General features: G+C 34.0%; 1 protein-coding gene across 6 annotated transcripts in view; it reads left to right on the top strand.

Annotated features, from left to right (window-relative positions):
* The window catches only part of CCDC171 (coiled-coil domain containing 171), a 501,053-nt gene that overhangs the window by 374,030 nt on the left and 100,875 nt on the right, over positions 1–26,148 (top strand). For all 6 annotated transcript variants that reach the window (XM_031654260.1, XM_031654264.1, XM_031654261.1 and 3 more), the window contains one exon: positions 23,361–23,492. In XM_031654260.1, coding sequence (XP_031510120.1) covers positions 23,361–23,492 — 132 coding nt within the window. The remainder of the gene's footprint in view (positions 1–23,360; positions 23,493–26,148) is intronic.

Below are 26,148 nucleotides of genomic sequence, written 5' to 3' on the forward strand. Positions count from 1 at the left end.
CTATAGATGTATAGGTTTATTTCTGGACTCTCAATTCTATTCCATTGAATTGTATGTCTCTCTTCATATCAGTACCATGAGTTTTGATGACTGTGTTTTCTCTTTTTTTTATTTTTTATTTTTTTTTCCTTTTTTAATTTTTTTATTTTATTTTTTTTTATTATTATACTTTAAGTTCTAGGGTACATGTGCATAACGGTAGTTTGTTACATAATGTGATACTTGTGTTCATGTTGCTGTGCTGCACCATCAACTCGCCATTTACATCAGGTATAATTCCCAATGCAATCCCTCTCCTCCCTCCCCCTCCCCCTTCCGACATGATAGGCCCCGTGTGTGATGTTCCCCTTCCCGAGTCCAAGTGATTCATTGTTCAGTTCCCACCTATGAGTGAGAACATGTGTGTTTGGTTTCTGTTCTTGTGGATAGTTTGCTAAGAATGATGTTGTTTCAGCTGCATCCATGTCCCTACAAAGGACAATAAACTCATCCTTTTTATGGCTGCATAGTATTCCATGGTGTATATGTGCTACATTTTCTTAATCCAGTCTGTCACTGGCCGATGGACATTTGGGTTGATTCCAAGTCTTTGCTATTAGAATAGTGCTGCACAAATATAATGCGTGCATGTGTCTTATAGCAGCATGATTTATAATCCTTTTGAGACACCCAAGTAATGGGATGGTTGGTCATATGGTACATCTAGTTCTAGATCCTTGAGGAATCGCCATACTGTTTTCCCATAATGGCTGAACTAGCTTACAATCCCACCAACAGTAAAAAGTGTTCCTATTTCTCCACATCCCTCCAGCACCTGTTGCTTCCTGACTTTTTAATGATCGCCATTCTAACTGGTGTGAGATGGTATCTCATTGTGGTTTTGATTTGCATTTCTGATGGCCAGTGATAATGAGCATTTGTCATGTGTCTGTTGGCTGTATGAATACTTTGAGAAATGTCTGTTCATATCCTTGGCCCACTTTTGATGGGGTTGTTTTTCTTGTAAATTTGTTTGAGTTCTTTGTAGGTTCTGGATATTAGCCTTTGTCAGATGAGTAGATTGCAAAATTTTCTCCCATTCTGTAGGTTGCCTGTTCACTCTTGATGGTAGTTTCTTTTGCTGTGCAGGTTTTTAGTTTAATGAGATCCCATTTGTCAATTTTGGCTTTGCTGCCATGGTTTTTGTGTTTTAGATGATGAAGTCTTTTGCCCATGCCTCATGTCCCAATGGTACTACTCTAGGTTTTCTTCTAGGGTTTTTTATGGTATTAGGTCTAACATTTAAGTCTCTAATCCATCTTTGAATTAATTTTCAGATAAGGAGTAAGGAAAGCGCGATCCAGTTTCTAGCTTTTCTACTTATGGCTAGCCAATTTTCCCAGCACTATTTATTAAATAGGGAATCCTTTTCCCCATTTCTTGTTTCTCTTCCTAGGCCTGTCAAAGATCAGATGGTTGTAGATGTGTAGCTATTTCTGAGGATCCCCTGTCTTGTTCCATTGGTCTATATCTCTGTTTTATACCAGTACCATGCTGTTTTGCTACTGTATTTTGTAGTATAGTTTGAAGTCAGGTAGGCCATGGATGCTCCAGCTTTGTTCTTTTGACTTAGGATTGTCTTGGAGATGGCTCTTTTTGGTTCCATATGAACTTTAAAGCAGTTTTTTCCAATTCTGTAAGAAACTCATTGGTAGCTTGATGGGTTGGTATTGAATCTATAAATAACCTTTGGGCAGTATGGCCATTTTCATGATATTGATTCTTCCTATCCATGAGCATGGTATGTTCTTCCATTTGTTTGTGTCCTCTTTATTTCACTGAGCAGTGGCTCTTGTAGTTCTCCTTGAAGAGGTCCTTTACATCCCTTGTAAGTTGGATTCCTAGGTATTTTATTCTCTTTGGCTAAATTGTGAATGGAAGTTCATTTCTATGATTTGGCTGTCTGTTTGTCTGTTGTTACTGGGTGTATAAGAATGCTTGTGATTTTTGCACATTAATTTTGTATCCTGAGACTTTTAAGGAAGTTGCTTATCAGCTTAAGGAGATTTGGGCTGAGACAATGGGGGTTTTCTTAAATATACAATCATGTCATCTGCAAACAGGACAATTTGACTTCTTTCTTTTTCCTAACTGAATACCGCTGATTTCTTTCTTGCCTGATTGCTCCTAGCCAGAACCTCCAACACTATAAGTTTGGTAGGAGGGTGAGAGAGGCATCCCCTGTTTTGTGCCAGTTTTCAAAGGGAATTTTTCCAGTTTTTGCCCATTCAGTATGATATTGGCTGTGGGTTTGGTTGGCAAATAGCTCTATTATTTTGAGGTAATGCCTCCATCAATACCTAATTTATTGAGCTGCTTTAATACGAAGGGCTGTTGAATTTGTCAAAAGCCTTTTCTGCATCTATTGGAGATAACTGCGTGGTTCTTGTCTTCTGTCTGCTTATATGCTGATTATGTTTTATTGATTTGCTAATGTTGAACCAGCCTGGCATCCCAGGGATGAAGCTCCACTCTGATCATGGTGGATAAGTTTTTGATGTGCTGCTGAATCCGGGGTTTGCCAGTATTTTATTGGAGGATTTTAACATGTTCTCAGGGATATTGGTCTAAAATTTCTTTTTTTGTTGTGTTCTGCCAGGCTTTGGTATTGTGGGATGATGTTGGCCTCAAAATGAGCTAGGGAGGATTCCCCTCTTTTTCTATTGATCAATAGTTTCAGAAGGAATGGTAATTCAGCTCCTCCTTGTACCTCTCGGTAGAATTCAGCTGTGAATCCATCTGGTCCTGGACTTTTTTTGGTTGGTAGGCTATTAATTATTGCCTCAATTTCAGAGCCTACTATTGGTCTATTCAGGGATTCAGCTTCTTCCTGGTTTAGTCTTGGAAGAATGTAAGTGTCCAGGAAATTATCTATTTCTTCTAGATTTTCTAGTTTATTTGGCGAGAGGTGTTTGGTAGTATTTCTGGATGGTAGTTTGTATTTCTGTGGGGTCGGTAAGTGATATCCCCTTTATCATTTTATTAAGGCTTCATTTGATTCTTCTCTTTTTTCTTCTTTATTAGTCTTGGCATGTCTGTCAATTTTGTTGATCTTTTTCAAAACCAACTCCTGAATTCATTGATTTTTTGGAGGGTTTTGTGTCTCTATCTCCTTCAGTTCTGCTCTGAGATGACTGTGTTTTCTATTAAGTTTTGAAATTGAGAAATGTGAGATTTTGAGGTCTTAAGATTGTTTTGACTATTCAAGTTCTCTCATACAATTCCATGTGAATTTTGGGATCAGCTTGTCCATTTCTACATAAGAAGGCAATGGAATTTTGAAAGCTGCTATGGTGAATTTATAAATCAATTTGGGGAGTATTGTCATCTTAACAATATTAAGTCTTGCAATTCATGAACAGAGAATGCCTTTCTGCTTATTTAGATCTTCTTTAATTTCTCTCAACAGTGTTTAGTGGTTTTCAGTGTACAAGTTATGCATCTTCTTGGTTAAGTTTATTCTTTATTTTATAATTTGCAATTCTATTTTAAATGGAACTGTTTTCTTAAGTCTAATTTTTTATTCTTAATTGCTGGTGTGCAGAAGTACAACTGATTTTTGTATGTTTATCTTTTATGTGTTCATCTTGTCTCCTAAAAAAATTGCTGAATTTATTAACTCTAGTAGTTTTTGTGTGCATGTATAGCTTCTGTAGGATTTTCTACATGTAAGATTGTATTATCTATGAATATAGTTTTACTTAGTTATTTCTAATTTGGATGCCTTTAGTTTCTTTTCCTTATCTAATTATCTGACTGGAACATCCAGTATGGTGTTGAATAGACATGTTGAGAGCAGACACCTTTGTTTTCTTCTTAATCTTAAGGGGAAAGTTTTTGGTCTTACACCATTGAGCATGATATTAGCTGTGGGTTTTTTCATAGATCCTCTTTATCAGTTTGAGAAAGTGCTCTTCCGTTCCTAGTTTTTTGAGTGTTTTTTATCATGAAAAGACGTTGAGTTTTGTCAAATGCTTTTCTTTTTCTGCATCAGTTGAGATGATCATGTTGTGCCTCCCCTCCTTCATCCTACTGATGTTTTGTACTACCTAGCATGATTTATGTATGTTGAACACCATTGTGTTCCTGGGAAAAATCTCACTTGGTTATGGTGTATGGTCTTTTGAATATGCTGCTAGGTTTGGTTTGCTAGGGTTTTTTTTTTTTAAAGGGTTATTGCATCTAAATTCATAGGACATATTGGTCTGTAGTTTTCTTTTGTGATATCTTTGTCAGGCTTTAGGACAAAGTAATACCTCAGAATAGATTAGGAAATGCTCCCTTCTCTTCATTTTTTTTCAAGAATTTGAGAGATTGGTGTTAATTCTTTAAACATTTGGCAGAATTCACCAGTGAAACTTTCTGGGCCTGAACTTTTCTTATCTGGAAGTTTTTTGATACTGATTCATTCTTTTCTTGTTATAGATCTACTCAGATTTTCTATTTCTTTTTCAGTCAGTTTTGGTAGTTTGTGTGTTTCTAGGAATTGGTTTGTTTTATCTAAGTTATCTGACTTGATATCCAATTGCTCATTATCTTATTATTGTTTTTATTTCTGTAAGGTTAGTAGTAATGTCCCCATTTATATTTCTGATTTTAGTAATTTAGTAACTTTTCCCTTGGTTAGTCTAGGTAAGGTTTGTCAATATTATTTGTCTTCTTAAGGGTTCAACTTTTGGTTTCCTTGATTTGCTCCATGGTTTTTCTGTCCTCTATTTTGTATTGTCTCTACTCTAGAACATTATTATTTCTTCCTTCTGTTTGCTTTGGGTTTAGTTTGTGCTCTCTGTCTCTCTCTTACTTGCTCCAAGCTGGAAGGTTAGGTTATTGATTTGAGATCTTTCTTCTTTTTTAATGTACACATTTACAGCTATAGATTTCTGTCTGATGCAGCTTACACTGCATCTCAGAAGTTTTGTTTTATTATTTTTTTATATTCACCTATTTCAAAGTATTTTCTAATTTCTATGATTTCTTCATTGACTTATTATTTAAGAGTGAGCTGATAAATTTCTGAATATTTGGAAATTTTCCACACCTTTTTTTTGCTATTGAATTATGATTTAATTTTATATGGTTTAGATACTTTGTTTTATTTCTATTCTTTTTAAGTTTGTTAAAGTTTGTTGTATGGTCCAGAATATGGTCTGTCTTGCTGAATGTTAAATGTGCATTTTAAAAGAATATGTATTCTTTTGTTAGGTAGAGTGTTCTACATATGTCTGTTATGTGTAGTTGGTTTATGATGTTCAAGTCTTCTAAATCCTTGATTGTTTTTTGTCTGGGTGTCCTATTCATTAGTGAAAGCGTGATGTCAAAGTCTCCAAATGTTATTGTTGAACTCTTTTTCCTCTTCAATTTGGTCAGTTTTGCTTCATATATTTTGAGATTATGTGGAAATTATTGTATCTTCTTGATGGATTGACTCTTTTATCATTATATGATGTCTTTGTTTCTTGCAATAATTTTGATCTTAAAGTCTTTTGTCTGATATTAGTGGAGGCGCTCCAGCTCGCTTGGTTACTGTTGGCGTGGGCTTTTTCTGTCTTTTCACTTTTAACCTATTTGTGTCTTTGTATCTAAGATGAATCTATTATAGACAGTGTCAAATGAATCACGTTTTGAAAAACATTCATTTTGCTAACTCCTGACTTTCAATTGGATATTTAAATCAATTTACATTTAACATAATCGTGATAAGGAAGGACTTCTGCCATTTTATTTACATGTATTATATCTGTTTTGTTCCTCAGTTCCTCTACTAGTCCTTCTTGTCTGCATTAGATAGATCTTTGGTAGTATACCATTTTTTTTATTCCCTTCTCTTTTATTTTACTATGCATGTTTAGTTGTTTTCTTAGTGTTACCCTTGGTGATTACAATTAACATCTTAATTCAAAACAGTCTTGTTTGAATTAATGCCAGCGTAGTACCAATTATGTTTAAAAATTTTGCTCTTATATAGCTTCATCCTTTCTCTTCATATTGTTACAAATTACATCCTTATATATTGTGTGCCCATCAACATAGTTTATAATGGTTGTTTTATATAGCTGTCTTTTAAATCTATAGAAGAAAAAGAGGAGTTACAAACCAAACATACATTAATACTGACTTTTATATTTCCCTACATGGTTACCTTTGCTGGCGTTCCTTATTTTTTCATGTGAATTTGAGTTACTGTCTAGTATCCTTTCATTTCAGGACTCCCTTTAGCATTTCTTATTGGGCAGATCTAGTGGCGAATTCCCTTAGCTTTTGTTTGTCTTGAAATGTCTTAGTTTCTCCTTCATTAGAAAAAATTTTAATTTTATTGTGGTAAGAACAGTTAGTCTAAGATCTAGCCTTTTAATGGATATTTACTATGCAATACAATATTGTTAACCACAGGTACAGTGTTATAAAGCAGACTTTCAGAACTTACCCATCTTGCATAACTGAAGCTTTATACCTATTCATTAACAACTCACCACTTTGCCCTCCCCGACCCCAGCCCCTGGTAACCACCGTTCTACTCTCCTTTTCCATGAGTTTGACTATTTTAGATACGTCATATAAGTGGAATTATGTAGTATTTGTTCTGTGAATGGTTTGTTTCCCTTAGCATAATGTCCTCAAGGTTCATCCATTTTGTTGTATATCATAGGATTTCCTTCTTCTAAAAGGCTGATTATTTCCTTCCTTTTAAAAGCTGAGTAATATTTATTGACTATATATACCATATTTTATGTATTCATTTATCTCTCAATAGACATTTAGGTTGTTTCTAGATCTTGACTATTATAAATAGTACTGAAGTGAACTTGGGATTGTATATATTTCTTAGAGATTCTTATTGTAATTCTTTTAGATAAATACCCATAAGTGGTTGCTGAATCATATGTGGTAGTTCTAATTTTAACTTTTTGTGGAATCTCCATACTTTTTTTCCATAGCATCTGCACCACTTTACATTCCTTTGCTGTTGTGTACATGAGTTCCAGTTTCTCCACATCTTTGCCAACACTTGTCTTTAAAAAAATTTTTTTATAATAGTCCTCCTAATAGGTATGTGGTGATACCTCACTGTGGTTTTGATTTTTATTTCCTTGATGATAGTGACATTGAGGATGTTTTCATATACCTGTTGACCATTTGTATGTCTTCTTTGGATAAATGTCTATTCAAGTTCTTAGCCCATTGTAAAATCAGGTCATTAGTTTCTTTCTGCTTTTTGCTATAAGAAATTAACCTCTTTTATTTTAGAAATTAAACCCCTTATATGGTTTGCAAGTATTTTCTCTTATCCTATAGGTTGCCTTTTCATTATATTGATTATTATTATTTTTTGCTATGCAGAAGCTTTTTCATTTGATGTAGTTTCACTTGTCTGTTTTCATTTTTGTTTCTTGTGCTTTTAGTGGCATATTTTTCTTGCCAAATCATGCTTCCTAGGACATTTCAATGATAACGTTGAATACAAGTGGTAAAAGCAGACCTCCTTACCTTGTTCGTGATTTTAGAGGAAAAGCTTTAAGTTTTTAATCATTGAGTGTGATATTAGCTGTGGACTTTACATATATGGCCTTTGGTGTGTTCAGGTACTTTTCTTCCACTCCTAGTTTGTTGAGAGTTTTTATCATGAAAGGCTATTGAATTTTTATCAATTTTATCAAATGCTTTGTATGCATCTATTGAGATGATGGTGCGAATTTTGTCCTTCATTCTGTTAATGTTGTGTGTCACAATTAATTTTTGCATGTTGAACCATTCTTACATCCCAGGGATAAATCCCACTTTGTAATGGCACCTAATCCTTTAATTGTGCTTTTGAATTCAGTTGCTAATATTTTGGTGAGGAGTTTTGGATCTATATTCATTGGGGATATTGGCCTGTAGTTTTTTTTCTTGTGATATCTTTGTCTGGCTTTGGTATCAGGAAAATGCTGGTCTCATAAAATATATTTGGAAGTTTTTCCTCCTTTTCAAGGTTTTTGGAGGAGTTTGAAAATCATTAATGTTAATTATTTAATTGTTTTATAGAATTCATCAGTAAAGCCACCTGGTCCTGGGCTTTTCTTTGTCAGATTTTTGATTACTGAATCAATCTCCTTATTAAATAGTTCAAGATTTTCCCTCCTTCCCTCCCCCCACCCAACCCATCCCCATCTTTGTGTCTTTCTTTCTTTCTTGTTTGTTTGTTTGTTTGTTTTGAGACAGTATCTTGCTTTGTTGCCTAGGCTGGAGTGTGCAGTGGCATACTCATAGCTCACTGCAGCCTCAAACCCCTGGGCTCAAGAGATCCTCCTACCTCAGTCTCCAAGTAGCTGGGACTACAGGCATATGCCACCAAATCCTGCTAATTTTTAAATTGTTATTTTTTTTTGTAGAGATAGCATCTCACTGTGTTGCCCAGGGTGTCTTGAACTCCTAGCCTCAAGTACTCCTCCCACCTTGGCCACCAAAGTGCTGCGATTATAGGTATAAACCACCACACCCACCCTCTGTTTAAGAATTTCTTTTTTTTTTTTAATCATTCGTTCTTATTAGGTTGCATGTTTCTTAGAATTTGTCCATTTCTTCTAGATTATCTACTGTATTTCATATAATTGTTCATGGTAGTCTCTCATGATTCTTTTTATTTCTGTGGTATCAGTTATTATTTCTCCTCTTTGTGTGTGTGTTTTTTTTTTTTTTTTTTTTTTAGTTTTATCTTTTTTTTCCTAGTCTTACTAAAGGTTTGTAAATTTCATCTTTTCAAAATGCAAACTGTTAGTTTTACTGATTTTCTCTATTGTGTTTTTCTGTTCTCTATTTTTTTCCTGTTCTAATCTTCATTATTTCCTTCCTTCTGCTAACTTTGGGTTTAGTTTGTTCCTCTTCTCGTTCCTTGAGGTGCCAAATTAAATCGTTTATTTGAGAAATTTCTTTTTTTTTTTTAATGTAGGTGTTTACTGCTGTACGTTTCCCCTTACTGCTGCTTTCACTGAGTCTCTTAAGTTTTGATATGTTGTATTTCATTTTCATTTTCGTTTGTCTCAAGATATTTTCTAACTTTCCTAATGATTTCTTTCTTATGCCATTGGTTGTTCAAAAATTTGTTTTTTTTTTTCTATATATTGTGAATTTTCCAGTTTTTCTTCTGTACTTTGTTTCTGGTTTCATTTCATTATAGTCAGAAAAAAAACCTTGGTATGATTTTAATATTCTTAAATCTATTAAGACTTGTTTTGACACCTAACATATGATATATCCTAGAAAATGATCTGTGTACACTTGAGAAGAATGTGTGTTCTGCTGCTGTATACTGGAACGGTCTACATATGTTCATTAGGTTCATTTGGTCTATAGTGTTGTTTGTGTTTGCTATTTCTTTTTCTGACTGGTTATTCTCCCCATTATTGGAAGTGGGGTAATGAAGTCTCCTACTGTTATTGTGTTGCTGTCTGTATTCCCTTCAGTTCTGCCAATGTTTGTTTTATATATTTAGGTGCTCTGTTGTTAGGGGTGTGTGTGTGTGTGTGTGTATGTATATGTGTGTATATGTATGTGTATATAATTGTTAAAATTGTTATATGTTCCTGGAGACTGTTTTCTTATATTATTATATAATGTTATTCTTTGTCCCTCCTGACAGTTTTTGGCTTCTAATCTATTTTGTATGATACAAATATATTCACTCCTACTCTTTTTTGGTTACCAAATGGTAACTAATGTAATATCTATTTCCAACACTTTACTTTCAGTCTATGCACATCCTTAAGTCTAGAATGAGTTTCTCATAGACAGTGTATAGTTGGATCGTGTTTTTTTTTTTTTTTTCTTTGAGACGGAGTCTTGCTCTGTCGCCCAGGCTGGAGTGCAGTGGCCAGATCTCAGCTCACTGCAAGCTCCGCCTCCCGGGTTCCTGCCATTCTCCTGCCTCAGCCTCCCTAGTAGCTGGGACTACAGGCGCCCGCCACTGCGCCCGGCTAGTTTTTTGTATTTTTTTAGTAGAGACGGGGTTTCACTGTGTTCACCAGGATGGTCTCGATCTCCTGACCTCGTGATCCGCCCGTCTCGGCCTCCCAAAGTGCTGGGATTACAGGCTTGAGCCACCGCGCCCGGCCAATGTTTTTTTTTTTTAATCCATTCAGCCACTCTGTGTCTCTTTATTGGAAGTTAAATCTATTTATTTATCAGAAGTTAAGTCTATTTACATTTTAAGTAATTACTGATAGGAAATTATTTATTATTGCCATTCTGTTCATCATTTTCTGTTCGTCTTATAGTTCATTTGTTTTTGGAGTTCCACAGCTTTTGGAGTTCCTTAGTGCACAGTTCTCAGTTCATTTTTCTCCCTTGCTCTCATCCTTTGTGTTTTATTGATTTTTTTGTGTTGCTAAGCTTTTATTAATTTATTTTTTACTTTGGTGCAACTTATATGGGTATTTTGTTTCCAGTTATCCTGGGGCTTATATAAAATATGGTTATGACAGTTGAAGTTGATAACAACTTAACTTTAATCACGTGCAAAAACTCTACAGTTTTACTCCTCCTCCCTTCATATTTTGTTATTGATGTCACAATTTACTATATGGTGTATCCATTCACATAGTTTTTACTTATAGTTGTTTTTAATACTTTTGTGTTTTAACTTTTACATTAGAAATAAAGGTGATTTACCCACCACCACTAGAGTAATAAAGCATTCTGTGTATCTATATAGTTACCTTTGAGTTTTATACTTTCTTATGGTATCGTGTTGCTGTTTAGCATTCTATTATTTCTACTTGAAGAACTGCCTTTAGTGCTCCTTGTAAAGCAAGTCTGTTAGTGATGAACTTCTTCAGCTTTTGTCAGGGAAGTTTTTAGGTTTCCTTCATTTTCGAAGGACAGTTTTGCCAAGTATAGTGTTATTAGATAGCATTCTTTTTTCCTTTCACCTCTTTGAATACATCATCTTACTCCTTTCTGGCTTGCAAAGTTTGAGCTGAAAAAGTCAATTGATAGTTTAATAGGGAATTCCCTTGTTTGTAATGAGTCATTTTCTTCTTGCTGCTTTCAAAATTCTCTTTGTCTTTGAAAATTTGATTATCATGTGTTTTGGTGTGGATTTCTGTAGTTTCATCTTATTAAGGGTTCATTAAGCTTCCTGGATTTGGATGTTCATTTTCTTCCCCAGATTTGGGGAATTATCAGTCATTATTTTTTTGAATAAACTTTCTTTTTTTTTTTCTTTCCCTTTTTTTTTTTTTTTTTTTTGTCTGACTCCTGTCATCCATATATTGGTCTGCTTGATGTTTTTCTGTAAGTCCCTTAAGCTGTCTTTATTCTTTATTACTATTATTATTTTCTTCCTCTGACTGGATGATTTCACATGGCCTGTCTTCAAGTTCACCAATTTTTTTTTCCTGCTGGTTTTAGTCTGCTGTTGAACTTCTCTTGAATTTTCAGTTATTACATTCTTCTGCCCTAATACTTGTTTCTCTTAAACTTTCTTCTTACTGAAATTCTCACTTTGTTCATATGTTATTTTTTTGAGCTTATCGATCATTTTTATGACAGTATTTTGAATTCTCTTTCAGGTAATTAATATATCTCTATTTCATTAGTATTGGTTTCTGGAGTTTTATCTTGTTCCTTTTTTGGATTATGTTTCTCTGTTTTTTCATTTTCCTTGACTCTTTGTGTTGGTATCTATGTATTAAGAAAAAAAGAAAAAGAAAAAGAAAAAAAGAACCTGCCATCTCTGTCAGTCTTCAAGGATTGGCTTTGTACCAGAGAAGACCTTCACCAATAAACTCGGCCAGAGCTTCTATGGGGCTCTCAAACTTCTATGTTAGTCCAAACTGTCATCTTCTTAAAGGCTCCAGGGTTCTAGAGTACGCTATGCCTCATCAGTGCTTTGAGACAGGCAAGACAAAAGATAGAAATATTACCCTCTGCTAATACTTGGAAAAGTTGAGATGTTGTATGTATGGCCCAATTCTTTTCCTCCCAAGGCAGAGACTGAGAGCAGGGGATTTTTTTTTCACTGGTCCTTTCTGTGCCAAGCCAGGGGAGAGCTGTTATGAATATCTGTGCTCTAGTCCAAACCACCACCTTTTTTTCTCTGTGGGTCTAGCATATGTTGGGTCATGTCAGTACTCAAACACAGGTGAAACAAAAGCCAGTGCTGTAGATAGAACTCTGAAGAGTGGGACATCATATGCACAGTCCAATTCCTTCCCTTCTCATAAAGAGTTGGGAGCTGAGAGTTCCCTCCTGATAATATGATGCTGTGCTGGGAATGGGGATTATGATTAGAGAGTGTCTTCGGCTTTCCCAGTGGTTTCAGTGTGACTGATTTCTTGTTGCCCAGGTTGCAGGAGCCTCTCAGCTACTTTCTGGAATTTCCATAAAGGGAATTGATATGTGCCATTCAATCAGTGTGTCCATGGGGGAAGGAGAGTCCGGGGCTTCCTCTTCCACCGTCTGGCTGCTATCTTTCTCCTTCGTTTTTAAGGACACTTTTGTCACAAATAGAATTCTTGGTTGACAGGTGTTTTTTTTTTCTAACTACCCCCACCCCGCCACCAAATTTTGAATGTGTCAACTTCAAAATGTATGTTTTGCTTGTTTTTCTTTTCAGTTACATTTTCTATTTTGGAAGACATTGTTCTCATGGTTTTTTTTAGTTCCTTGTACATGGTTTTCTATAACTTTATATGCGCATTTAAAATAATTGATTTCAAGTACTTATGTGGTAAGGTCAATGATTAGGCTTCCTCAAGGACAGTTTCTGTTCATTTCTGTTTTTATTGGAAATAAGCCATACTTTCTTTTTTCCTGGGATATACAATTTTTTGTTGAAAAGTAGATATTTTGAAAATTATAATCTGACAACTCTGGAAATAAGATTCTCCCCATCTCCACGGTTGTTGCTGCTTGCTTTAGTTGTTGTTTTATATTTAGTGACTGACTGTGTAAAGTCAGAACTGATTTTGTAAAGGCTGTCTTTCTGAACTAATTTCATAAAGTTGTATCCTTTGTCATGTGTAGCTAGTGAAGTCTCTGTTAGCTTAGTAGTCAACCACTGTTTTGACGGAGTTCCTTAAATACTGAGATTCAGATTTTTTTCTTGGTTAAGCTTTTAACTGGTTACTGTAAACTTTCAGTTAGCTTCTTGAGTTCTGAAAAAAGCTAATTCTGACATTTTTTGTCAGTTTATTTGCTACTTTTATGGAAGGACTAGCTTTTGGAGTTCCTTAGTCCATCATTTTTGCCAACATCAATCTCTAAAAGCATATACTTTTGTTTTTTAATAGCTCTACCAGTAGGCTTTCAATTTTACTGATAATACAGGAAATATTATTTCTTTTAATTAGAGCCTCTCCAAATGTGGCTAAATATTTCTATTGTGTGGGGTAAAGGGAAAGTAGAACAATTATATTAAAAATATTTCTATTGTGTGGGGTAAAGGGAAAGTAGAACAATTATATTAAAATAATTTCAGGATAGGATAATGCCTAGATGGGAAGGATAATGTCTGGATTGTTTAGGATTAGATACGATAAAAATATGTATTTATTAGATACTAACCAAGTGCCTAATAGAGAGATATCTCAGTTTACTGCAGCTGAGAGTAAAACTAAGGAAACTTAGATAAAATTGAAATGTGAAGAAGAAGCTAATAATATTTGTGTAGTCATGTTTGTTGTTGAATAGAATGGTTGCGTTCTTGAGGCTTTTGAGATAGCATGAGTCCTATAAGTTTGGAAAGATTAACTAAAATGGTCCCTATGTACGGCTATAACATACAGGCTTTAAAAGTACCAAAGAATATTCATTGAGAAGTGTTAGGTGCTTTTTTCATAAATCATCTAAAAGATAGAACAGGAAATGACAATCCAGAAATTGTAAAAACTCCATAAGACCTTGCATCTATAAATCCTTTAAATTTATTGGACTGAAATGACACTGGAGCAATATTTAGGAAGTCACAGGAGTTTTTGCTGACATCTTTTTGGATTTGTTTCTTCAGAAAAGTTACTTAAAACCTAGAATCCATCATGAAACACAACATTTATAATAATTAAATTCTACAAATACATTTTTAGTGCATATAATGTTCCAGAAAATGTAATAGCCTCTGGGGAAACAAATATACATACATACATATATACCACATATATATGTATGTATATTTGTCATATTTTGTGTGTGTGTGTGTGTATGTAGATAAAGTTGACCCTTGAACCCATGGCTTTGAATTGTGCAGGTCCACTTGTACGTGGATCTTCTTCCAACTCTGCCATCCATGAGACAGCAAGGCCAACCCCTCCTCTTCCTTCTCCTCCTCAGTCTATTCAACATTAAGATTATGAGGATGAAGACTTTTTGATGATCCACTTCCACTTAATGAATAGTAAATACATTTTCTCTTCCTTAGGATTTTCTTAATAACGGTTCCTTTTTCTAGCTTTATTGTAAGAATACAGTATATAATACACATAACACAAAATATGTGTTAATCAACTGTTTATGTTATCAGTTAAGGCTTCCAATAGTAGACTATTTGTAGTTAAGTTTTGGGGGACTTAGAAGTTACACATACATTTTCAACTCTGTGGGGGTTGGCATCCCTAACCCACATGTTGTTCAAAGTTCAACTCTGTGTGTGTGTGTGTGTGTGTGTGTGTGTGTATCACCATTCTATATAGATAGTTATTCTCATATGTGGCATACTTAGAAGACTCAGGGATTGACTGGAGTTCTCTTAGAAGAAGAAAACTAATGCCTGGGTGGGGCCTCAAAATGTGAGAAAGATGGGAAAAGTATGCTAGCAAAGAGAGTGGCATGAGCAACAAGTTCATGGAAGCATGAATGACTAAATATTCTCAGTTCATTATTAAATGCAAAAAGAGTGAAAGAGATGAAGCTCAATGAGGCAGATAGTAGCTAGGTCGTGGAAGGACTTTTTTGCCATGCTAAGAACCTTGGATCATATAATGGAAGGAGCAGGGAGCATACTAGGGTTTAAGCTAGGGGTTGATGTGGTTGGATTTTCTTATAAAATTTGAGCTCTAGAGAGCATATTTTGCAAACTGGATATAGTGAGTAGTGAAAGTGGTTTTAAGAGCCACAAGTCTGAATAGACAGTTCTATTAAGAAGCTATAGCGTTAGGCTAGATGGGGGCTGAGAAGGGTTGAACCAGAAGAGTGATGGTAGGTGGTGGCAGAAGAAAGGATGTGAAACTTATTCAGCAAAGTGGCATATGATGATGAGAAAGGCAGGGGAGGATGATTCCCCTGATGGGGCAAGGGTGCCATTAAAGGATCTGGGTATATAGAAAGCAGCCTTTTTGCTTATTTTTATTAAGTAGGGAGAAGGGAGACAATGATGAGTTTTGTTTTGGAAATACTGAATTTAAGGTAATGTGGAATAATCAGCAGGATGTGTGAGTCTGAACCTCAAGGGAAAAGTCAGGGCTAAAGATAAAGGTTTGAGATTGATTAACATAATACTCTGGCAAAGAAAGAAGGCAGGATAGCAATTGACAGGAGAAACAAGACATTATAGATAAATGGGAAGCTAGAAAATGCATTTCAAGAGATTAATTATGCTACTAGAGTTTGAAGTCCTTGAGGGATGGAATTCTGTCTCCTTAATTTTTATATTCTCAGCATCTATCACTGTGCCTGGTACCCAGTAGGCACTTAATGAATGTTTGTGGAATGAGTCAAACTTTACCACCATATAGTCTCTAAATATAACTAAAGCCATCTCTAGATTCTAATGGAAGTTTTGCTGTTATTGTCACCGCTTTGTTTATTTGATTACTAAAAATAGCATCTGTATTTTACTTTGCCTAGTCAAGACCTAGAGAACAAAGCCTAAATTCAATTATCAGAATATCTCTTGGAAAGAGATGTGCTAACAAGGAATTTGCAGGTAATGTAATGACTAGTTTGATTCCTATGAGATAGAAAGATGATACTTCTATTCTTAGAGTGGATTGTGGAATGGAATAGTGTCAAACAGGATATGATAGATGAAGACACTGTATAACCAAATCTTTAAATATAATTTTATAATTTTACATTAACAATGATAAATCAGAGTAAATAATAATATATAGTTATTTTTGATTTTTAGTTTTCAGTGCATTTATAAGGAGTACAAAGAATAATTTTTAATTTATGAAACTGACAGTGTTTTAAAAGTTGAAACATGATCCTCTGCCTCTAAAAAACCCAATTTTTAGTAGCTTGTCAATGACTCTCTAAATGTTACTTATGATCTTTGAACTCTATTCTCAGTTTCTTGATCTTGGTTCCTGAAGATCAGCTGTGCAGGACACACAGGTGTTAACACAGCTGGCTTGCTGATGACAACTCTGTCCATATAGCTGTCTTGTGTGTCATTATTCATATTGTTCAGTGTCATTCTGACCTAGCCAAGCTAAAAATGATACTCCAGCTCAAGAGGGATTTTGAAACCTTGACAAACTAAAGATAAGACACTACAGAATATCATGTACATGTGGTTAGCAGTTTTTAGCTTAAACACATCTAAATAATTTCAGCTTGTATCTATCTTTATCCTTTAAAATAATTTATCTTAGGAATGAAAATGTATCTGTGTGGATGAGTGTTATCAATTCTATTCTCACGTATGGTTTGTTTGTTTGTTTGTTTAAATAGCTCAAGGTCAAAGCACTCTGTGAGGTGCACTCTGTAGTATATAGCCTATGCCACAGATTTATCATGTTATCTAGTGACTTTATAAGATGTCCATGATTAAATCACCCTATTTTCCAGCTTGATAATTTGATTTGAATAGTCAGTTTTTTAGATCTTTAATTGGGATGCAGCCAGATTGATAATTTGATTCAAGAGATCAGTTTTTTTTTTTTTTTTTTTAATTTCTGTAATTGGGATGTAACTATAATGTGTGGTGTGGTTGTAGTGGTGGATTTTGCCCTCTTTTCTGGTGACAGCAGCTGGCAGTCATGGGAGAGTTCTGGCTTTGCTCCAGAGTTGTAGGTTAAGTTAAATAACCTGCCAGCAAAAGAGGGCTAGTTGCTTACCTCCCACTTTTCAAATTATGAGTTTCTATGCTTGCTGCAGTGCCAATGGAATGCCTGCTTCTGCTGAGAGAGTGTCAGGGTCTCTTTCCAGTAGGTGTGGAGCACAGCGGGAACTGTGGCTTATATCCTGGGACATTGTGGTTTGGGGATCCTCCATTATGACATTGTGATCATTGTATAAGGATGATTGCTACACAGGTAACTTGTTTCTTAGTGTAATAATTGTGTGCCCGTGTGTACGTGTGCGTGTGTGTGTGTGTGTGTGTGTGTCAGAGAGAGAGAGAGAGAGAGAGAGAGAGAGAGGATATGAATGAATGAATGAGAATGCCCACAGGTGCAAGGAAACTATTGAGGAAAATAAAGATGTTTAACATTCATTATCACAAAACCATTTTTGTGAAACAAACATTGTTGCTAAGATTGCCAAACAATAGATATAAAGAAAAAAAAAATAGGGAAATGGAAGTACCAACATCTTAAGTAATTTCTTCAACTATTAATTGTTCATATATAGATATTAAAATGCATTACTATTTGGCACTAAGAGCACTAGACTTAGTATCTTCATATTAGAGATGGCAATAACTATTTCACAAGGTGGATAGCAGAATCAAGTAATGTAGCGTGGAGAGTACGGTTGTCCCTTGGTTTCTTTGGGGGATTGGTTTCCAAACCTTCTGTGGATACCAAAATCCATGATATTTAAGTTCCTGATATAAAATGGTGTAGTATTTGCATATAATCTGTGCACATCCTTCCATACACTTTAAATCACTTCTAGATTTATTTATAGTACCTAATACAATGTAAGTGCTTTCTAAATTATACTGTATTGTTTGGGGAGTAATGAAAAGGAAAAAAAGTTTGTACATATTCAGGACAGATGCAGCTTAAAATATATACTTTCAATTCATGGTTGAATTCATGGATATGGAACCCACAGATATGGAGGGCCAATTGAACTTTGAAAATTATGAAGTACTTTTGGAGGTACTATTTGTATTATTACTAATAGAAGTAGTATTGTTATCTGTCTATCCATTTGATTAATTAAATAGTTAAAGAAAAGGTTAAAGAAGAGGGAAAGTATCCATTTAGGGATAACCATCCTATCCCTGAATATCATTTTCATTGCACTGACACACTTTGATCCTTCCTCCTATCACTGTGTACATATCAGAGTCTTGAACTGTCTAATTATGTTTTTTTTTAAAAATTATTTTCTCTTTCTTTTACATTGTAGAATTCATGAGTTTAGAATGGTGTTCTTATCTGATCGTACTTACTAAGAGCCTCTGAAAGCATAGTGGGTATTTTCTTTTCTTTTTTTTTTTTTTTTGCTACTGTATATTACAGAGTATATGGTTAACTCTGGCTAGTTCCCTTTTCTTTGTATTTGCAAAAGACTCTCCAGTATGCCTCTTCCACTTGTTTAACCAGAATTTCTGTTAATTAGGTATTAGAATAAGTGGTCAGTAGTTGTGACCAGGAAAGTTAGCTGCGGTATCAGGAGACGGTACACTGATTTCTGGAAACACTGAAGAAAGGAACCAGAAAGTGTCTTGAGATGGCACTCTGTTTTGGCGATATAAACTTGACTCACTAGAAATTGTTTGTAGATTCTCTGGTGAGAAGTAGTCATTAAAAAAAAACTTTACAGATAATAAAAAAATTATCTTTCTTCTATATCTCCAGAGCAGGGGATGACCAACTTTTTCTGTAAAGATCAGATAGTAAATATCTTAGGCTTGGTGAACCATATGGTTTTTGTCTCAACTACTCAACTCTGTCATTGTTAACAGGAAAGCAGCCATGGACAATAGGTAGATGAATGTGTATAGCTCTAATAAAACTTTATTTATAATAACAGACAGTGAGCTGGATTTGGTTCCCAGGCTGTAGTGTGCTGACTGTACACTGCTCTTTGGTGCATAGGTTGAAAAATAGTGTGTAGGCTGTTCTAGAACATAGAATGAAAAATAAAAGGAAGAAGGGGAAGCAGTAAGGAATCAGTGGGAATGGAAGGAAGTACAAGGGATGGAGTAGGACAAAGGACAACAAGAAAATGGAGGCAAAGTACAACGTGAACACAGGATGATGAAAATGGAGATTATAAGAAATATTGTAGAGGTCTGTTTTCATATTGGAGTATATCTGGTAAAAAGGTTTATTTTGAAGCATTGGAGGCCATAATAGATAGGAGCAAATAAAATTGAAGCAGATTAAAAGTATGTCATGAAGCCCTGGTATCAGTTGCCTTTCCCAGGCATTCAGAATTCAGAGAATGTATACATCTTCTTACATGTGTTTTTAACTCAACCTCAGTTTTTATGTATACCTTGAGGTCTTCTGGCTTGGTATCCGATTGGTAAAAATACAGCTAGTAAATCATTTCATGAGTGTTTTTTTTTTTTTAATTGGAACATAGAGTCCAGACGGATTTATAGCTGTGCATGATAAAAGATGGAGGGAGTTGAGCAATTTTTCTAGAAATGACTAATTTAATTTCATAGTTGATATCTAGCAGAAATAGCTTTTTTGTTTGTTTGTTTTGGTAGGAGCATAAAAGTTAGAAAACAGATTGTTTACTTGTGAGTAAAGACTAATCAGAGAAATAGGAATAGTACAGTATGGATCTTGTGGATCACTTAAATCTAGAACTGGATTATATATTTATCTTGAAATAAATATATTTCTTGGCACCGTTTTGACTTTTTAGAAAGTTTTATTTATTTTTCTTCTCCTGTTTTTTTTTTAATGATATGTCTATTAGAAGTATCTCCTTTCTGGAAGTATGTAATAAGAAAGGGAGAAAGTAAACTGTTCTTTCTAAAAATCAAAATTTTAGAGTAGGAGTAATATAGGTTTTAAAAATTATTCTAAAATATGATATTGCATGATTTTAAAGAACGTTATGGAATGTGTAACATCTGATAATTGAGATTTATACTGGGAAAGTCTGTGAAAAAATTATATGTTAAAAATGAGCTGTTAGGCATTTTGAACAAGAAAAACATTGTGTACATGTATTAGTCATATTGATAAATAAATGAGAATAAAAAGGCATAGAATCTTAATTATAGGATGAATAATGTATTATAAACATAATTAAGGATTGACTTCTGAAATTATAATTTAATCTACAGGCAGGTAACTGCTGGTTGTTTTATTCCTAATTCACACTAAGCTTGGTACTTTAAAAGATAAACTTTTCCTTTTAGAAAAAGAAAATTTACCATTCTAATATTACTTCAAAACTTTTTTGACAGTAACTAATTTGCTTTAGATCCTCGTTCTTGAAAATAATAATTTTGTATCCAATAAGCTGTATTTCCTAAAGAAATTCCAAATTATCTCTCTTTTAATATGTTAGTTACTTTGTTCTCAGCCTGCCTGTTCTATTTCTTTTCATGAACAAACTTAACGCAACGAGGTGAAAGTCCTTTCTTACTATTCTGTGTTGAATCTCCCTGTTCACACCTTGAAATTCAGACTTTCCTTCTGCATTCTTTCTAAAGTCTCTCCCTTCTACCCTTTATTTCTCCTGTTCCTTTTCATCTTTCTTTTCTTTTCATTTGTTGCATGATTGTATTTTTGCTTGTCTTAGTGTCATTGTTTTGTATTCTTTCAACATGATGCTTTCACTCCCTTTACTCATTAAAATAAAATAATTTATAGATAATTCTTTTACAACACTTTTCTAAAAACTTTTCCTAGAAATATTTGAGAACATTTTAGATACTCTCAAAGTTCTGGTTTAATTTAAAAGTGGAAAAAACTCTTAAAATTTTAGTAGAAGTATTTGTGATATTGCGTCTATTGTATATCACGGGTCTCTCACTCTTGATAGCATTGTCAAGTTGATTCAACAGATAATTTGTAATTAAATGAAAGTATTAAAGCTTGCATATTATTCAAATGATTATGTTCATCATTAGGTGTAGCAAAAATAGCTGCATTTTGCAAGTTTTTTTATTTACTATAAAGCATTATTTAATTTGGCAAATTAAGTAATATTATACCAAAAATATTGAAATGACAATAAATCAGTTTTAGATCCAAGATACCACAGCTTAACATTGCTCATAAAGTTTATTTAGAGAATATAAAATGTGGCTTACTGTTCACTGTGTGTCAAGCTTCATGGATGAAGTATGGTGCCTGATGCTAATCAGGTTAAAGGACCTCCAGTGCTTGAGCTGTGTTGTGGATTATACTTACATTGCTTATGGTTTTTTTTCCCCTCTTTTTGCCCGTATTAGCAATCTGCTTTTGTACTTTGACATCCAGGATTTCCCTAGTGAATTTTGTCACAGAAAAAAGAGAATCATCAATATCGCAGTTAAACTTGACTTTCAAAGCTAATAGTATCTCATTTGGGGGCTCGAATTTAATAAATTTTCTTTGATTCTGGGTGAGTTTTTAAACATCAAACAATGAATTGGCCAGGGTGCAGTAAAATATTTAGATCTATTGACTGTGGTTCAGAAGGGTAGAAGGCAAAACACTAGTGGTTTGATGTTGATAAATTCTCAGAACCTTAATCCACATTAATGTTTTCTTTTATCCGAGTATACATTGGTGACAAAAAAAGCAAGAGAAGGTATTCATACATGTAAAATATAAAACCTAAAACAAATGTATTTGTAAAATATGATTTATTTTGTTATGCTAAGTAAGTTTAACAGCATTCTTATCCTGATTGAAGACTCTGGAGAGTGTTTGTTGCAGATAAATATGCATTCTGAATTGAGATTCCAGCATGCATGTGGTACTCAACGTCATTATAAAAATTATATCATAGTGTGTTTTACAGCATACACTTTGACATTCTCTTATTGACAGAAAGTCTTCAGATCAGCTTGGGACCTATAAGGATTTTTATGCCCACAGATTAGCATGAACAGTTAAAAATGCCATTATATGTTTGTGTATGTTTGCTGGCTTAAAGAAACGCAGAGTTTCTTTAACTCAGAGTTTGATAGTTTTGTGAAATGTGTATATATCTTAAGGAACTAATTAATATAATAAAAATAATTCAAACAGTTTTACAAGCTGCCCGAGTAGACTAGAAAAATGAAGGAGAAATGTTCTATCTTATAGTTTTGCCAAGTTATATTTGAAGTTGCTTGGATAAAACTAGAGATAGAAATATGTTTATTTGGGCAATTAATGCAATTTTTAGTTAACCCTAGTTTTGACCTTTGCTACCTGATAAAAAACTTTTTGTTATGTGGCATTGAGCTAATTGTATAATATTTATTAAATATATGGTAGCAAATAGATAAAAATTTTAAACCTATTCCAAGCATAAGGAAAGTTAGAAAATATGTCTGTGTATTGAAAACTCCTATTATTAAACTATATGATTAAAACAAGAGCTTACTGATCTTAAATGCAAACTAAACTATGGAATTCTTAAGGCTTTTACTAAGTTTGGAAATTAAAAACCAAAGTATCTGTTTTTGAATGTTTCCATTTATATTATATAAGGAATATTTTCTCATTTGTCCAGAAGGTGGCAGTGTGATATCAACTGCATGTGATTCCACACTGACTGGAGAATTGGTGTTTTTCCCATATCGGTGATGTGTTTGTATTGTTGCCTTTCCGAATACTTAAAATAGAGTACAAATACTACTGATTTTATCTGTTGTATTGTTTAGAAATTGTGTGACTGTGTTGGTTTATATGTATTTAATCATTAAGACTCAAGTTTAATAAAATCCTGCAATTCTAGAAGAGTGAAAAGGGCAAACAAACCTCTTGTATATTTTTAAGTCTCCTTTTGTGTTGAGTATATTTGTTTTAATTCTAGAGTACATGTTATTGAAGTTTTCTTTTCAAAGACTAGTACCTAATAACTATCTTGTCCAATATTTGTCAGTTCATGTCAGTTAAACACCACATGTTACTAAGCAGGTGATAATGATTAGGAGATTGCTGTTGTTTTTGATTTTGTGAATGTTTTTTCTTTTCTTCCTTTTTTCTTTTTAGGGTGGAACTGTGAAAAAATAATTCAAAACCTCTTGATCAGAAGAGCTCCAGTGACTCTTCTTCCCCTCCCTCATTTCAAGCAGGAGGATGCTTTTTCTTCTTAACATTCTCCCCCAGCACTCTGAATTAGAGATTTATTTGCAACGAAAAATCAATTAGTCCTAAATTTATTCATGGATTTCAGGTCCAGCGATCAATGCAAGTCCACTCAGTGGGCTCAAGGGGACCCAGTTCATCCCAGTTAATGTGTCTGAAGGGGAATTACCATTGATGCTGTTTTTTTCCCTTTAGGTCAGAGATCAGATCTCGCTGTCATGGTCTGCGGCAAGCAGGAATGACTTCACCCTGCAGCTACCCAAACTGCACCTGGAGACCTTTGCAATGGAGGGGCTCAAGGGCGGGCCAGAGGTGGTAGCATGCCAGGTTAGAGTCTAAATAACATTGTTTGCTACTGAGACATATGGAAAAATAAATTGCACTAACTGGAGAGAAAGAAAGCCTCAAAGTATTGTGAATAATTTAAAGGAGATGCAAATAAATGTTTCTTCATTTTCTTCTATCATGTAACAATATACTTTACAAAATATTGTTTTTTTCTTTAAAGCCTAGAACTAGCCTATTAAAATAATCCAGAAAAGTGTTTTTACCAAGGAAAAATGTGTTTTATGGCAAAGTACAGTATTAAAAGAAAATACTTCCCTATCAGCAGAGGACAATAAGACACTAGGCTGTTATCTCTTTAAGCAAGTCTCAATTTGTTGCTCTTATTGTTTGAAAATAAGTAACTTTAGAGAAAAAAAAATAATAAATCACTTTAGATGTAAACATCAAGAGAGATACCTGAAATTTCTCAATATTAATTCCAAAATATATCCAACATTTCTTATGAAGTAATTTAATTTCAGCAAGACTTAAACTTACCTGTATTTTTTATTGAAGAGTATTTTACCGTTTAATATTTAGTTTTAATGAACATTGTAAGATGTGCAAACTGGGTCATTTCATCTATAAAACTTAAAATACCAAATCATAAGACCTCAAATAACTTTAAAGTACAGTAATCAATTTATTTTTAGAAACATTCATTTTCAGATGCTGTAGGTATCGTTCTATTTTATGTCACTATTGTATTAATGTTATTGTGATCAATTTTTTCCTTCAGGTTGTTTTTCTTAATCTGACAAAATGAAATTCAGTGTGTCCTGTTAATGCCCAAAACCTTCATTAAAAAGGAAAACTATCAACGTTATGTAAATTATAGGAAGCATGATATTTCAAAAGAGACTGTCCTTGTCCAATAGCACTCTATTTTTTAGTGTATTTAAAAGGAGAAATGTCTCTTAAAACTTAGTGTGCCTTTCACATGTTGAGATTTAAAATAATCTTTTTCATTCTTTAGTTTATGACCCTGTGGAATTTTAATTTTATAGAAAATTAATGTCAGTTTGTGTGGAGCAATGTTAATTTTTTATATGCTCCATATCCTAATTTAATTTGTTATTAGTACCAAATTAATGCTCTACAAGGAAAAAAAATACTCATTGCTTCTTTCATTAGATTGCCCAATATATCTAAAATATATATAATTATAAAACTAAGCATAAAATATTTTTATTTTCTGTTATGGATAGAATGCTGTACTGTTATTTAAGATGAGATTTAAAATGTGTATTTTAAATTTGATTATCAGTATTTATGAATTCATCATAACTATGAATACAATCTGATTTGAGATTTTTCTAGTGGTTGTAAAATTGTCCTTTACTTGGCTATTTCAATTCAGAATCTCACAAGGCTTAGTATTTGTCATAATTTACAAATAAAGACTTCCTCAAAACTAGATCTTGGTGGTTTGGAAAGAGACTGATTCCCAAAAATGCCCTTTTTGGGGGTTATTATATCTGGGAGCAGCAAGAAGGAAATGTAGAGACCCATAGTTTAAACTACTGTCTTTTCTAGGTTCTAATAAAAATAGTTACATACATTCCCACCTGGATAAGTTCCATTGACATACTGTAATATATATCGTAGTTTAGTAGTATAGTATACATCATAGTTGGAAAATTAGGAGACATTAGTGATAATAATAGTACCTACAATTTCAGCGAACACTTAACTGTATACCAGGTACCATGCTTAGCTCTTTGAATATATCATCTTATTTAATTCTCACAATGAGCCTGTCAAATAGATGGCACTATGTCCATTTTACACTTAAAACAACCACCACCGCCACAACAAACACAACAGGTAACTCCTCAGATCAACAACAAGGAAAAGGCAGAGTCAAGAGCCTGGATTTAAGTCTAATAGTATTTGACTGCTAAGCTGAACTAATAAATCTGATACTAAAAAATGTAGACACATATGTTAGATGGTAAGAGTAAAACACTTAGGTATCTATAATGGAATTTTTCTTCCATTTATAAAAAATTATGCATCTATGTATGATATAGATCATAGTTTATGCTGTATTATAGACTAATTATAGCCTAATAGTGTGAAACTCTAATTTCACCTTTTTTTTTTGCAGTATAAAAATATGTGCATTTATGCTAAGTGTGGCTGCTTACTTGGGAATTCAGTAGTTGTTTAACTTTGTAGTCTGACTCTGTACTGATGAAGTTGACTGTTCAGGGTTCTCAACCTTTGATTATGAAGAGAGGATAACTCAGCAGGGTGTGGTAGTATATGAACCGTTTGCCCAACTTACTCAGCTGTCATTTGTAGAAGTAGCAGCTGAAGTTTTCTGTCTCCTTCCATGGGGGCGAACTTTATTGTAGGTATAATCCTGAATGAAAAGAGACCAGTGAGCATTATTACTGAGTGAAGAGGATGAGTGGATTACCTATGTTCTCTGAACCCGGAAGAACACATGACTGATGCTTTTCTATGGAGAAAAAATTCAGTTCAACTTGTTTCTGAGATCTGCTAAGCTGCCCCCCGGCCTCAATTTCCTTAGCTTAAAAAAAAAAAAAAGTAATGCTACTGATCCCCGAGGTTTGCAGTAGGATTGAATGCAGCGATAGATGTAAAGTGTAGTACAGTGCCTAGCCTAGATAAAGCAGGCAGTGCAGGG

Source organism: Papio anubis, chromosome 13 (genome assembly GCF_008728515.1).
Source record: "Papio anubis isolate 15944 chromosome 13, Panubis1.0, whole genome shotgun sequence".
In the NCBI taxonomy this organism is placed as follows: domain Eukaryota; kingdom Metazoa; phylum Chordata; class Mammalia; order Primates; family Cercopithecidae; genus Papio; species Papio anubis.